At 41.0% G+C, this 15256-nt stretch overlaps 1 protein-coding gene across 1 annotated transcript; it reads left to right on the forward strand.

Moving 5' to 3' along the window:
• Positions 1–3898: 3898 nt before the first annotated feature.
• On the forward strand, positions 3899–14164 carry LOC119739806 (exonuclease mut-7 homolog). The gene is made up of 14 exons (XM_038214890.1): positions 3899–4163; positions 4953–5125; positions 5341–5489; positions 5701–5874; positions 6079–6132; positions 6268–6407; positions 6865–7036; positions 9196–9386; positions 9530–9677; positions 10079–10143; positions 10386–10519; positions 11041–11150; positions 11471–11654; positions 13083–14164. Exons 2-14 carry the CDS (start codon positions 5002–5004, stop codon positions 13202–13204), a joined length of 1767 nt encoding a protein of 588 aa, XP_038070818.1. The 5' UTR covers positions 3899–4163; positions 4953–5001; the 3' UTR covers positions 13205–14164.
• The last annotated feature ends 1092 nt before the right edge of the window (positions 14165–15256 follow it).

Genomic DNA, 15256 nt, shown 5'->3' on the forward strand with positions numbered 1-15256 from the left:
ATGTAAAAGAACATTCAGGCTGCTCGTCTAGATTGCCCGGATTTAAAAAAAAAAAAAATCCACAGACATTCATTGTATAGGCCCTAATGAACCTTAACCTGTAAATAACAAAGCCTTATGTAAACTATGCTGTGGAAATGACACATCTGTATATTGTACATGAATTCTTTGTGGGATGTAACTGGAATCGATCAGTGGAAATTGTATCTTGATGATGAACATTTATGAATCACGTCAGTTATTGTAATGGTATTGTTTTCAATCATAAAATAATAAAAGTTTAAATTTTGCCATTTCAGGTGTGTGGTGTAAGAGTTCTTGTTTTGTTGTGGTAGTTGTGTGATAAAAAAAAATTGCGACTACTTTCCGACGCGGTCGTGGGACGTTTTTCCTGATACTTTTTCTGATCTTGGGATTTTTTCCCAAACTTGGGATTTTTTCTGCCTTTAGGGAATTTTTGGGGCACTTTTTTGAAATCTTCTTTTGCTTGACTCTATTTTGCAAGATCATCTTGTATCCTTTAGTTTTTTCTGCATGTACAATCCCTACTCGTCGGTGTTCTATAAAGACGACTTGCCGTTTTAGATGTGTTTTCAAATGTGGTGATTTATTTTTGTATACATCGTGGTTCTTTTGCCCCCATTCATTGTTTCAAACGCCTTGGTTCACTGCTTGAACGTCGCGGTTCGCTTTTTGTGAGGTTTGGAAATGGAATCACGGTCGGAACTGGTCCTTTTTAGAACACCATAATAATGTGTACGTAGATTAAGTAAAAAAAAAAACGACGACGGCCGGCGACCATGCAGCAAGTCTAGTCCATCCAACACGTACGTGTGTTACGCCCCAACTATTGCATCAGTCCCAACTATAGTTGGGACTGTCCCAACTATAGTGCGGCAGTTGGGTCGGCCCAACTATAGTTGGGGAGTTGGGACTGTCCCAATTAGTGCGATAGTTGGGTTGGCCCAACTATAGCTAGGACTGGAGTTCCATGGTGCATGCTGGCACCGTGTATTCGTCGTGCATGTGTGTGTTGCATACAGGGCCGGCCTGCCACGTGGCACTGCCTAATTGGATGAGTTGTCCAGCTGGTTTTTTTTAGTCCAGCAACATTTTGCAAAATTCAAAGATTGGCGTGGCCGGCCAACTATAGGGCCCCACCCATAGCTAATGTCAAAGCTAATGTAACAGAGCTGTAGGGAATGTTTTATAGTCGTACATCAATGTAAACTATAGTTGGGACCGCACAATAAAAATATTGCAGTGGCCCAACTATAGATGGGCCCCACCCATAGATAATTTCATTGGTCCCAAGTCAAGTCAGATGTGAAGCCCGGGCTTCATAGCCAGACGTGTATCAGAGCTGTAGGGAATGTTTTATAGTTGTATATCAATGTAAACTACAGTTGGGACGCCGCAAAATAAAAAGATTGGAGTGGCCCAACTATAGATGGGCCCCCATGACTCCCAACTATAGTTGGGCCCCCTTGATGACTCCCAACAATAGTTGGGCCAGCCCAACTATGGAACAACAGTTAGGACCGTCCCAACTATAGTTGGGACCGATACCATAGTTGGGGCACGTGCGCACGTGTCGTGGATCGATCGTCGACATGTGTCGTGGATCATTCTGGATTGAGTGTGTGTATTTCGTGTCGATTCGCAAAATTGCAACTGGAATATCACTTTTATCATGTAAGAAAGTGCCATTTTCTCCCAAAATACTGCTCAAAATTTAAAACATTAGGATCAGTACAATTAGGAGAAGATTGCCGGAGGTTATAACAGGACTGCAAGACCACCAAGCAAGCAGTGTGCAACAGCAGCAAAGGCAATGGCTAATCTAAGAGTAAGAATAATCAAGAGGACATTCACACACTACGACAAAAAATGCTTCACCACCCTCTACAAGACATACATTCGTCCACACCTTGAATATTGTATCCAAGCATGGAGCCAAAGTCTCAAGAAAGATGTGACGGTGTTAGAAAAGGTACAGCGTAGGGCAACCAAGATCATTCCAAGCTTGAAAAACAAAACTTATACAGACAATGACAGAGAGATTATTGGAGTTGGACCTGTACAGTTTGGAAGCAAGAAGACAACGAGGTGACCTGATCGAGGTTTATAAGATCCTAAACGGCTTGGAAGGCATTGAGGAGAGCAAGCTCTTCCAGAGACACGACAACCCATTCCAAGTCAGAGGTTACAACCTAAAGCTCTACAAACCAGGATTAAAGAAAGGGTTGAACTGCAGAAAAAACTTCTTTTCCATCCGAGTTATTTCTGAATGGAACAACCTCCCATCACATGTGGTGAATGCAACCTCAACAAACCTGTTTAAGAACCATCTTGATGCCTACTGGAATGAAATTGGATATGGGGTCACAAAGGCTAAGCCTATTCTATTCCCATCAACCTAGGTAAGTAAGTAAGTAAGAGGTTGCAAAGGTCATTTTGGAGCGACACACATATGATACTGTCTAGCCCCATAAATGTGGCCTATTTACTGGACTGCCTCCGTAAACATAGGCCACACATCCACATGTAAAAAAAATCGTGTCGACTTTGCCAAATTTTGATTTTCACATTTAGGCTTAGTTTGTAGGATTTTTTTGCTTTAGAAGCATACCCACCCTCTTTATAGGCTAGTCAGAAAGTGCTGCCTTTTTCAGATGTCTAATTTTGTGAAATTTCATGTTGAAATTTTGATACGCAAACGTCATGAACGTGTAAAAATGAATCTGGAAATTTCACGAAAAATAAACATCTGAAAAAGGCAGCACTTTCTGATTAGCCTATAAAGAGGGTGAGTATGCTTCTAAAGCAAAAAAATCCTACAAACTAAGCCTAGATGTGAAAATCAAAATTTGGCAAAGTCAACACGATTTTTGTACATGTGGATGTGTGGCCTATGTTTACGGAGGCAGTCCAGTAAATAGGCCACATTTATGGGGCTAGATACTGTCATGACTGTTAAAAAAATATGCAAGGCATGCAAGGTAACCGACCTTGACTGCCTATTGTCCTCAGGTTGTATAGCTTAGTATAACTTATAATACGCACGTCAGCCTCACGTGTGAGTAACTTATATACATGTCACTACCAAATTTAGCTTTGGAAATTTCCAGAAAATCTTTCACAATTCAGTGACATTATTTCTGTGTCATTTCAACCATGGAGGAATTTTATTCCTCCATGTTTCAACATAATGTCGATAGGTACAGACGTCACCGCTCAACCTGCAGTCACCAGCCAAAAGGTAAATTGTTTTTAACATTAAAGTCTGGCATTTTTGGCAATAATGTAGGTTTTCATATTGATTTTGTTCTCTATAAAAACTACTACACAATCACTAAAAGTCTAGCCACCCATTAGCCTAATGTACGGAAGCTTGAATTGCCTTCCGCGATACCGCGTTACCGTGATAATTTATCACAGATATCCAGAATTCAAAGATAAATCCTTCCTCGATACCGCGTTACTGTGATAATTTATCGCAGAAATCCTGAATTCAAAGATAAATCCTTCCTCGACACCACATTACTGTGATAATTTATCGCAGAAATCCGGAATTCAAAGATTTCGATTTAGTAAAAAAAAAAAAACGACGACGGCCGGCGACCATGCAGCAAGTCTAGTCCATCCAACACATACTTGCGCACGTGTCGTGGATCGATCGTCGACATGTGTCGTGGATCATTCTGGATTGAGTGTGTCTATTTTGTGTCGATTTGCAAAATTGCAACTGGAATATCACTTTTATCATGTAAGAAAGTGGCATTTTTTTTCCAAAATACTGCTCAAAATTTAAAACATTAGGATCAGTACAATTAGAAGATTGCCCGAGTTTGCAAAGGTGATTTTGGAGCGACACACATATGATACTGTCATGACTCATCATGACTGTTAAAAAAATATGCAAGGCATGCAAGGTAACCGACCTTGACTGCCTATTGTCCTCGGGTTGTATAGCTTAGTATAACTTATAATACGCACGTCAGCCTCACGTGTGAGTAACTTATATACATGTCACTACCAAATTTAGCTTTGGAAATTTCCAGAAAATCTTTCACAATTCAGTGACATAATTTCTGTGTCATTTCAACATAATGTCGATAGGTACGGACGTCACCGCTCAACCTGCAGTCACCAGCCAAAAGGTAAATTGTTTTTAACATTAAAGTCTTTCATTTTTGGCCAGAATGTAGGTTTTCATATTGATTTTGTTCTCTACAAAAACTACTTCACAATCACTAAAAGTCTAGCCACCCATTAGTCTAATGTACGGAAGCTTGAATTGCCTTCCGTGATGCCGCGTTACTGTGATAATTTATCACAGAAATCTGGAATTCAAAGATAAATCCTTCCTCGATACCGCGTTACTGTGATAATTTATCGCAGAAATCTGGAATTCAAAGATAAATCCTTCCTCGACACTGCGTTACTGTGATAATTTATCGCAGAAATCCATAATTCAAAGATAAATCCTTCCTCGATACCGCGTTACTGTGATAATTTATCACAGAAATCTGGAATTCAAAGATATATCCTTCCTCGATACCGCGTTACTGTGATAATTTATCAGAGAAATCCAGAATTCAAAGATACGTATTCCTCGATACCGCGTTACTGTGATAATTTATCACAGAAATCCAGAATTCAAAGATACGTATTCCTCGATACCGCGTTACCGTGATAATTTATCACAGAAATCCTGAATTCAGAGATAATTCCTTCCTTGATACTGCGTTACCGTGATAACTTATCACAGAACTCCGGAATTCAAAGATAATCCCTACCTCGATACCGCGTTACCGTGATAATATATCACAGAAATCCAGAATTCAGAGATACCTTTGAATTCCGGATTTCTGCGATAAATTATCACTAAGGCGGGGAATCATTGGGGAGGGGTAAAGTCTGGTATCCGCCCTTCTCCCCTACTGCAGAGCCTAGTGTTTACAACTAAAGTGACTCCCTGCTGGATATTCAACAGCTATGCAGCATCCAGAAACCAACCCTTCTGGCAATTCATCAGCACCGCTTGAGTGGGACAGGTGCCTGTGTGAGATTGAGGATTCATGGCGGGATCAGGCAACACAGGAGGTGCAACACAAATTAGGTAAGACCATGTCCATACTTGCAAATTGCAAGGCTGTGGCTTGAGAATACACATGCACCTATAAAGGTGGTTGTAGCCACCTCCTATAGCCATGTGTTATAGGAAGCCGCAGGAGACCATAAACTTTATTGAAAAAAAAAAAACCCAAAAGGCCAATGAAACTACATTGTTTTTCCAAATTTTTAATTTGTCATGAATGTTTTCTTACTGAACAGAGAGAGCTTTTTGTTCAGTGGAACCTCGTCAGCGTCATGCCTTTGTCCTTCACCTGTTGGACAAGAGCCAAGATTTGCGTAGCATGAAGGCATCAACTTTGAAAGAGTTTTTGCAGTGGGTCCAGAAAAACAGCCATGTGCTACCCGAAGTAGGTATCCGTACTAGCAGTGAACGGACAATACGTAAAATAAGGCAAAAATGGTGAAATTTATAATCTCTATATTTTCTGACAATCTTTGGAATTTAAGAAGCATTAGGACAAAAGGAATGAGAGAATATCTTGCTGGTGTAACACAAACCTGCAAACTTTTAAACTTTTTGTGAACTTAAGAAATTTGTGAACTGTATCCCTATTTCAGGACCCGTCTGCTATTATCACCGATGACATGAAGTTGCACGCCTTGCAGCTGGCAACAAGTGCGCCCATCAACCTGTTTGACATGATATGTGAGATGTATCATCTCAAGTGCAAGGGCAATGAGTACTTGGCCATACACCTTAGAATACTCCTAGCGAGGAAACAGTTCAAAGAGGTAAAAGAACACGTAGATGAGGCAAGCCTAGAAATTCTTGTCCAAGGGCCTGCAAAATTGATTCTAAATGGCTCTTCACTGCTAGTCTTTTCATGCATCTGTGTACACAATGGGCCGGATTTAGCCTTTTAAAACCTTGGTTTTTCCGTTGCATTCTTTGCTTGCTAAATGTAATCATAGATTGTCTTGTTTTTTGTCTCATAGGCTGGGGTCGCGGCCTATAAGCTTCAACTTCAACACCGCTTCAAAATTGAGGAGGTGGGTTTTCTCTTTAAAAATTAATTTTGTTAATGAAGAACATTTGTCACAATCATGAACTGTTTTAATTTACTCCAACCTGAGTTTCAAGACTCCTTAAAAGTAGATTTCCATTTTTGGTCACGTGTCTTCCAGATATGCCTGCCGCTAGTTTTTCAAGACAAAGTGAATCTCGTCGAGAAGTACATCCAGGACAGCAAGGAAGCACAGGAGGAGCTGATACAAAGACTGGACTCCTTCTGTACCAGGGATTCCGATCTTCAAGACATCATCGAGTAAGGTCAAAATGTAAACTGACCCAAAACACCACAGACCAGGTTTCATAGGTCGACTGTGAAATAATATTTGTGCACGGCACAGATAATTCACTCTCTAGTTCATCTCACGTACATTGAGACAGAGACATCGTCTCCATCTCTGTTATGTTCATGTCAGTAAAATGGTTGTTCTTGTCACCAAAATCGCATAAATCTAACACAATTAAACTGAAAGAGAGCCACCTTGTGACCCATAGTGTCCACTCTTGTCAGCCTTTAATTGTGTCTCATGGTATCACCAGGTGGCGTCCAGTCGCCACACCTACCCCCCCCCCCCCCCACCCCCCCCCCCCCCCTCCGCCCCACCACACAACATCCCCCTCCCCTTCCCAGTGGTTTACACAGGCAATTTCTTTTTAAATTGAGGAAATGTAATGAAAACATCCTTTTTCACCTTCTGTTTTCTGTTATGCAGTAAAATGAAAGCCCCTGGTGTGAACAGGGAGAAGTTACGACCCAAGTACCTCAACAAACTGATTTTGCGACTGACAAAGCTGTTCAAGCTAGACCCAGCGATCTGTCCCAATACTAACTACCACAAGGATCTGAGTGCAGTCCGGTACCTGATGTACAGGAAGTACATTGAGGTAACGCATTGGCCATTAATTGGCTACCTACTGTCCAACAATAGACGGATGTACTAAGCTCCACCCACTGCGCATGTGGGACGTGTGCCTCAACCACATGTGCCCTCTACAATGCAACACTGCTTGCTCCAATATGTGGGGGGGGGGAGGGGTAACCCTGAAGCAGTGTTCTAGCCAGGCATCAAATAGCGCTAGCACCCGCTACGCTTTCGGAAATAAGCGCTACGCTTAAATCGCGCCGCTACGCTACCGCTACGCTACCGCTACGCTACCGCTACGCTATAAATTTTGGTTGCCAAAAAAAAATATCTGCCGTTTGTTCGTATACTAGTATTCGTATACAAGCGCAGCGACTTTGAGCATTGCGCACTGGCCGTACGACACAGCAAAAAATAAACAACGATCCCACCGTACCCCGTACGATACCCCTACCGTGATGCTGCGCCACACGCATTCGCTATGATAGCAATAAGCACGTGCTGTTTTGTGCTGCGTAGATACAGCGCTCCGTACGGACGTACGTGTCACCAACATGTCACGTACAAAGCGCTCTGTGGACCACACCATTTTGCGCTATCGGGTGTGCTTTCCTAAGGTCAATATTTACAAGCATTTCAACTGTTTTAAAATTATAAATAATACTTTTTATCAAGTCCGAAACATATAACTGTTTGAAAATAAGTCCTTCAACGTCGGAACATAATTTTCGTAAAGGATTTATTCGAGAAACGATGTCCAAAGAAAGGTTAAGCACCCCTACGATATCAATGGATCCGTCCCCAAAGATGGCCGCACGTGAAGGATTCTTCTCGAAGAATGTCGCTGTCGAAAATTTGGATTTTTGACTACACTACTCGTTGCTGATAATAACAGTTCAATAAGTTTGGTAGTAAAAACGGATCTGTTTGTTCTTAGGACAAAACCAATCAGCAAGTATTGCAACAAAGCAAGTTTTTTAGCGCTCCACGAATGCGTAGCTTTCTCAAATGCTGAGGGAAATTTGGTCGCGTAGTTCGCCGGCGTAGCCGGTGTGGGCTGGCCCGCGCCGCGCCCGCACGCCAGGCCGGCCGGGGCCGGCCGCGGCCGGGATAGAAAGCAATTCCCGGTGATTATTTCTCATCGTCATTATCTACAATTATATTTTTTAACATAACAAAAATGAGATTTCTCCTTCACATTGTGTTGTAGCATATTGAAATTGCAATCGCCGACGACTTTTTATGTCTGAGACCTCCATGGTTTTACAATTTCTCTCCCTGCCGATCGGATGGTTTTATTTACAAATTTAAAATCGGAACTACTGCTACTACGGCAGCGCTACACAACACAAGGCTTCTTGAAATATGAAATGTTCATGCGATTTGTTCTCACACTTAATATTGACAAAGTAAATCCCAATTTTTTATAAAACATTGAGGAACTAGGCCTACTAAAAATGGTTAAACATCAGAAAGCATCGATCTTGGAACAACTTATACATTGTAAACGTAATCTAAAATTTGAAAACAGAAGAAACTTTACAGGAGCAAGAGTATTAATCATTGAAACAAATAAAACAAAATTTCTTATAATTTTAAACACTTCTGCTAAAAAAAATCAGGGGAAAGTGGCAGGGATGGCCTCAGATTGCACCACAGAGCATCTAGAGTCCAAAATTTTTTGGGGCCCTTAAGCGGGCCCTGGACCCCACGCCGTAAGGGCTTCACGCTCCGCGCTCGCATTAGTCGCCGAACCAAAATTACCCCAACGCTATAATTTCACCCTGGCTAGAACACTGCCCTGAAGGTCTTGAATGTTAAAAAAATTGCCAATTTCCTTTCCTGGAAAGGTGTCCAACAATTTTGCAAATCTTGGTCTTTACTTTTAGTCCTTTTGTCTCGTTATGTATTGGACCAGGAAATAGTTTTAGAACCCATATTTCACCAGTTTCTACTTATAAATTACTTAACTATTGAAGGCTGGTCCATATTTTACGCGAAATTTAAATGAATTATGTCTTCCACCTTACGCAGTTTCCTTGTATCGTTCACCATACTCTTCACAATTTTGCTTTCGCATTGAAATACTCACGAGTCTGAACCAATTTTTAATCCATGTTAAATTCATATTATGATGTTGACTTTTAGCCTCTGTGTTTCCAACTTAAACTTGACACGCAGCAATCCTTAGACGGTGAGAACTGGGACGAGCTGATAAAGAACACGATCCGAGACAACGAGGCCTTGCAGGAGGAGTTTATCAACTTGCTCATAGGGTACAAAGACCCTCTAGCTGCCGCCAAGTGGGTGCTGCATTATGGAATTGATCGGAGCAAACTCCCTGCGTATGTGGCTAGAGCAATTGAGACTTGGTAATTACATGTAGATGTCGCATTATTGAAATTAGAAATCAAAAATTTTATCTCTAGTGTCCTTCCCTCTGTGAGATGATCAGTTTGAAAGCCTCATCAGTTGAAGTTTTATTGGCTGGTCTATTTGATGTTCTTGTTTTCAGCCCTCCTCCCTCTGATGAACCAGATAACCGGGACGATGATGCTGCAACACCCAAGGTGCTGTTCCATCAACTGAGCATACCCCTAGAGCGCATTGTCATGGTCGACAATATTGAAAAACTTGAAGTGTGTGAGAGGCATATATTTCAGGTATACTAATCAAGTTATGTACATGTACATATAAATTGACCTGTTAATAATTAGTACCTAGTCAGAGCAGTCATCTTGCATCATGTGACTATCCTATGGGGTGGTAATTTGCTAGTAAATGTTTTGTTAAATTTGGTGGCAGGAGTGGGATTCAATGGTGGCAGAAGTGGAATTTGATGGTGGCAACCACAAGTCACCACAGTTATTTTATATTGTGTAGTCCCTGACAGTTAGTGCAGCCTTTTATTGCATGTGTGTGTACTTTATGTGTGTAAAAACTAGATATAGTATGCTCTTTTAGTATATCAAAGTGGAGGTTAAAATTATAGCTACTGAATATAATAGTTCTATAGAAATTCTCAAGTTATACTTGTTTCTCTTTTGGGCACATGTCGATGCAGGATGATCAGCGAGTTGGCATAGACATGGAATGGACACCGTCTTTCACTGCCACCCAAATCATAAGGTCAGTAAATCACAGGTCCTTTCAGAAATGTGATCATAGGTAACGGGATGAACAGTGACAAAGGAATGCACAGTTAATTTAAAAAGCTTATGAGTTAGACTTGGACTGGATGACATGCGATGGACTTGTAATGACATCACAAATACCTCCACTTCAACAGTGATTTTATATCTCATTATCTGCTCTTGCTGTTTCACAAATGACCACGCTAAAGGCTGTTCCCATTCCCTTCATCATGACAGGGTTGCTCTTGTTCAGCTGGCGACCGTTGACTGGGTTTACCTTCTTGATATGATAACGCTGATGGCCACTGCAGCTGACCGAATCACGTCTTTCTTCCTTCGATTTCTTTCAAGCTCTCAGGTGCTCAAACTTGGTAAGATCATTGAGTTTTTCAAAATCCTGACTTTGTCACCGGCATCAGCTTCAAACAATCTAAGGCCCCTTATCATGGGACTCTAGGCTCAAAAATGCCCCATGATCTGATCCAGGAACATTACATTTTCAAAATACGAGGCCAGAATTTAGAGTATGTCTGTTTGCATGCTTCTAAATGATTGTAAAGCAAGAGATGTAGCCAGAGTTTGAGCCAAACTGCTGTTTCGGAAACTCCAATAATGGAAGAAGTTGCAGTGTAGGAATAAATGAGTACCTTTGAGGGCAGAGATGGTTTAGTGTGGTTGGTTTTAGCTGCTTTGCACCAAAATGGCAACATTGAGCTGTGTATTCTCAGGGAGCTGAGATGGTCTTCGGAAGGTTTTATGGGCCCAATGAGCAGGGGTTATAATAGTTATGCAGTACCTTGGTGACCAATCCTACTGGATATGTGCACTTCAGAAGAGAAAAAGAATACTAATATTTTTATCTGATTTGAATATCTTGCTTTGTCTGACACAGGTTTTGGCATAAGCGGTGATTTCAAGACGCTAACCAAACCGTACCCTGGCCTGAAAGGACCAGTTGAAGCTATCCAGAGAATGGTGGATCTAGAAACGCTTTCTAAGCAGGTAAGGATTGTTTGTGCGGCGTACATCAATAGTCTAGCGGACCATCGCTCATCCTCTCAACAGCCTAAACTTGTCAAAACAGTGGATTTTAACGAAAAAAAGATGAGGTATATATTTAAAGACGGACATACTTAATGTAAACAAAATTTAAATTCAGTGACTGATTGGTTATGGAAACTTTGGCATCATATATGTCAACCAATTGATGCAACAAAAAAGTCAGGTGTTGGAAAAAAAGAAACAGTATCGTTAAAAACAATATACATGTGTGACCTAGTTGAAGATGCTTCATTGTTGTCAAAAAAATTATTGATTTTTAGATTTTGGAAGCTGAGCCGGACTTCCTGAAAGGGGCAGAGACATCAGAAACTGATTCTAGTGGTCCCTCTGTGAAGGGTTTGAGCAAGTTAACACTAATGTGCTTCGGCCGGGCTTTGGACAAGAAACAACAGCTGTCAAATTGGGAGAAACGGCCTCTGAGACCATCGCAAGCCCAGTACGCAGGTAAGTCACAAGTCATCACAGGTCAATGACAGGTCCATCACAAGTCCATCACAAGTCACCTAGTCCCAATTAAGTCAAGTCACAAGCTATTCAAACGAACTGTGACAAAGGCATCCTTTTCTTAAGTCCTGTCCGCACTGGACTTTTTTTGGTCAAACTAACTGAGACTATGGGTACTTTTCCCATTTTAAGTCCAGTGTGGACAGCCTAGGACGTTTTCCTCTCGGTTACTTTTCCTGAGTCCAGCGTTTACTTTTACTGGCCAACTGCTGCCCAGGAAAACTTCCCACGCGCCCAGGAAAACTGACCAGGTCACTTTTCCCGAGACGATAAGTCCAGTGCGGACAGTGCGAGTCGGTAAAAGCGGCTCAGGAAAGCGTACATCTGGCCCGAGCGCCCTGTTATGCATACAGAGACCGCACGAACCTGCACGTGCAGTGGCCGAAACACGCTGTTTGCGGTGTATCATCAAGTCCGAGCGGTAAAATCTCGTTAAAATATATATTTCAACGGACAAATACATACACAGAGAAGAGAGATCACGTTCTGAGAATTAATTTGCGGAAATTCTCTTTCTCCACCGATGTATGTTATTTTCTACGATCCAAATTCGTCCTGATACGCTACTGTAGTCATGCACGGAACATCATGGTCCGGTACCGTACGTAGGCCGTAGTCACTGGTTCCTGGCCCACATCATAGCTTCGATTCTGTAAGCATGCGATGGGAACCAACGAATACTGATGGCACTGCTGCCGCACAGAACATCGTACAGCGGCATGGCTTCGACGACGTGCATCACAAATGCTTCAGAATTATAGGCCTTTTCGTCAAGATTTAGTGTGTCAAGATGAAATAATATCGTGTAAACGATTATGTTGTGCATGCAAATGGCGTGTGTAATATTACTGTGCGTATCGGCGGCTGAAAATGTGATCGGCAAATTGTTTCTGTGTACGGTGAGTAATTATACTGACACTGTGACAGCTCGGTTACTTCTCCCACGCGGTCTGGGTAAATTTTCCCGTGTCGAAAGTCCAAGTGCGGACAGTGGTCACATTGGACCATTTCTCATTTTACCATCGTCTCGGTAAAACCTTCCAAAAAAAAGTCCAGTGCAGACACGGCTTTATTGTTCATCTTTTGTTAGTTGTGACTGGACTTGTGAATTGACTTGTGATTTACCCGCGACCGTAGTTGTGATGGACTTGTATGATGGATTTTTTTTTCCCTTGGAGGGGATACGAAGTCAATATTTGGTGTTTCCCTATTTGTTTTTTTCGCAATTTCGTAAGCACTGTGTACTAGGTGCTGTCTCAGAGCCTGTGCGAAAATAATTCAAAAGCTTGCTCGGGTGGGATTCGAGCCCATGACCTTCTGCTTACCGTATTGTTTCTGATAAGTGAAGAATTTGTCTATTCTTGACAGCACTGGATGCATACTGCCTGTTAGAGATCTACACATTCCTGAAGACCAAAGTCAGCGACGCAGGGCTGGATATCGACATGGAACCGACGTATTGCTCGAAGACACCCAAGCAACCCAAATAAAAAACCAAGGAACGCAAGCCACCGAAGAAAAAAGCGACCTTACATGGCTTCAAAGTGAATCAAACAAAAAAAGAATCAAATGAAATAATAAAAGAATGATCAAGTTTAGTAATCCAGTGGTGATCATTGCACCATGGTATTAGGTTGTGAAATTTCATCGGTCCTTCAAATCAAATCAAATCACATTTATTTCCTCTTCATGACAGAAATGAAAAAGTAATATAAGTAGCCATGTGGTGCAGTGGGGGAAGTATCTTGTCAGTTTTTATTTTCTGACAATATGACCCAAATCTCCAAAGAGACCTGTCCTTTGGAAAGTAGTCCCAAGTGCATACTGGAATTTACCCACAGGTCCAGCAGGGAGAGGGTGTCATTACTCTTTGCCTGTCTGCTATTGTTTGAGCAGATAGTATAATGTGGCTCAGTTATAAACACTCTAGATCTACCAGTTCAAAAGAAACCCCAGACCTACTTGTATGGGTGAAAATGTTACAGCAGCTGAATTCTTTATGCAACAATTTATGCCATTATAAAAGGGAACATTTATGTGCTATCCAACTTTATGCACATATACTTGCACTTGTGCCACTTTGATGGCCATGATAAGACATCCAAAAGATAAATTTATTTTACAACAGTTTTCTTGTACAACATTTCTTGTAGGACAGTGCAATGTTTTTCTTAATATTTTTTTCAATACATTATTTTAATGATAGTGCAGACACCCTACACAAAGTTTCTGTAACAGAACATGACGCATGTTGGAAAGTTTGTTTTGATAGAAAGTTAAAATGACATACTCAGCAAGCCGTAGCCAAGACTTTCAAGAAAATTTGTTTTCCAAATTTTAAAAGCAAGGATTCCTATCGTAGGCTTTAACTTTAAAGCTTTGTCTTTGTTAGTGTATAGTTTGTTTCATTTCAATTGTTCACTTTTTTTCCCAATAAAAAAATTACAAACAGCAGGAGAAACCTTTCCTGCAAATTCATTCTCTAAAAGTCAAATAGCGTTGTAGGCCTATATCTTTGTTGCCATTTATCTTTGTTGCCATTTATCTTTGTTGCATGACAGAAGCATTTTAGTTGACCTGGACTCTAATTTGAATGTCCAGTCCAGATTTCAGTCATAAATAATAGTTAGAGGACAAAGCGTTTTGCAATGAGGACACCAAGAGTAATAAATCAATTTTGGGGTCCACAGCACAGCGATAACAGCTTTCTTGCAAGTCATGGACAACCTTTGAATTTCTGCCTGGTAATGGTTCCTCATAAAGGCAGGCCGAGAAAGCTGTTTTGTGGTTAAAAACATCGTCAAGGCTATATCTCAAAATGTGGTTCTTTGTATTAAGCCTTTTTAGTAAATGTACACATTTGATTTTTTTTTTTTAACCCATAACCTTACAACAAGTATTTTTTAATGTCCTCGTTGTATACAATAATGCTATTGAAGTGTGTAGTCTGCTGAATCCAACGTGACGAAGACCCAAGTCACCCAACAAGTAGAATAAACACTGTTTTTGTTTTTACTGCCCAGATGAACAAAGTGTGATGGAACATTTTTCCTGTTCCAGTAATCCTGTTTGATTCAGCCAGGTTTAGTGTTAATTGTAGGCTCAGCTATGAGCTTCCAATAGCTGTGCATCTGCAACCTATATGTTCCTTGTGAGAATTTGTGGTAGCAATCCACATCCGGGATATAGCTGAATAAGACAAATTGAAGTTTAAATTGGTCACATTAGAGACAAAACCCTACAAAGCTTTTTATGCATTAATTGCACTAGGCTTGGGCCATTCCAGGTCAGAATTGAACAGAATCTTTCGAAAGTTGAAATCGGAATCGTGATTCCACTTTTTGAGGAATCAATTCTCAGTAGAGAGAGGGTTTCTTTTCTTTAAGTTTTGAATTTCGAGTTCACTTTTAGAGTTTTGAGTTGATTTTTTTGAGTTTCAAGTTTTTGAGTTTCGAGTTGACTTTTCGAGTTCCAATCGAGTTGACTTTTCGAGTAAAGATTTCAGACACTTCAAAACAAATTTTACGTCGCTCAACATGTCC

This window comes from Patiria miniata, unplaced genomic scaffold, assembly GCF_015706575.1.
Source record: "Patiria miniata isolate m_02_andy unplaced genomic scaffold, ASM1570657v1 HiC_scaffold_4, whole genome shotgun sequence".
NCBI classification, from domain to species: domain Eukaryota; kingdom Metazoa; phylum Echinodermata; class Asteroidea; order Valvatida; family Asterinidae; genus Patiria; species Patiria miniata.

What these genes read in the sequence shown, in the direction of transcription:
- LOC119739806 (XM_038214890.1), top strand. Translation starts at nt 5,002, where the DNA reads ATGCAGCATCCAGAAACCAACCCTTCTGGCAATTCATCAGCACCGCTT. An exon ending in ACAGCCATGTGCTACCCGAA is followed by an intron (nt 5,490 to 5,700) that starts GTAGGTATCCGT and finishes TCCCTATTTCAG; the next exon opens with GACCCGTCTGCTATTATCAC. An exon ending in ACTGCCACCCAAATCATAAG is followed by an intron (nt 10,144 to 10,385) that starts GTCAGTAAATCA and finishes TCATCATGACAG; the next exon opens with GGTTGCTCTTGTTCAGCTGG.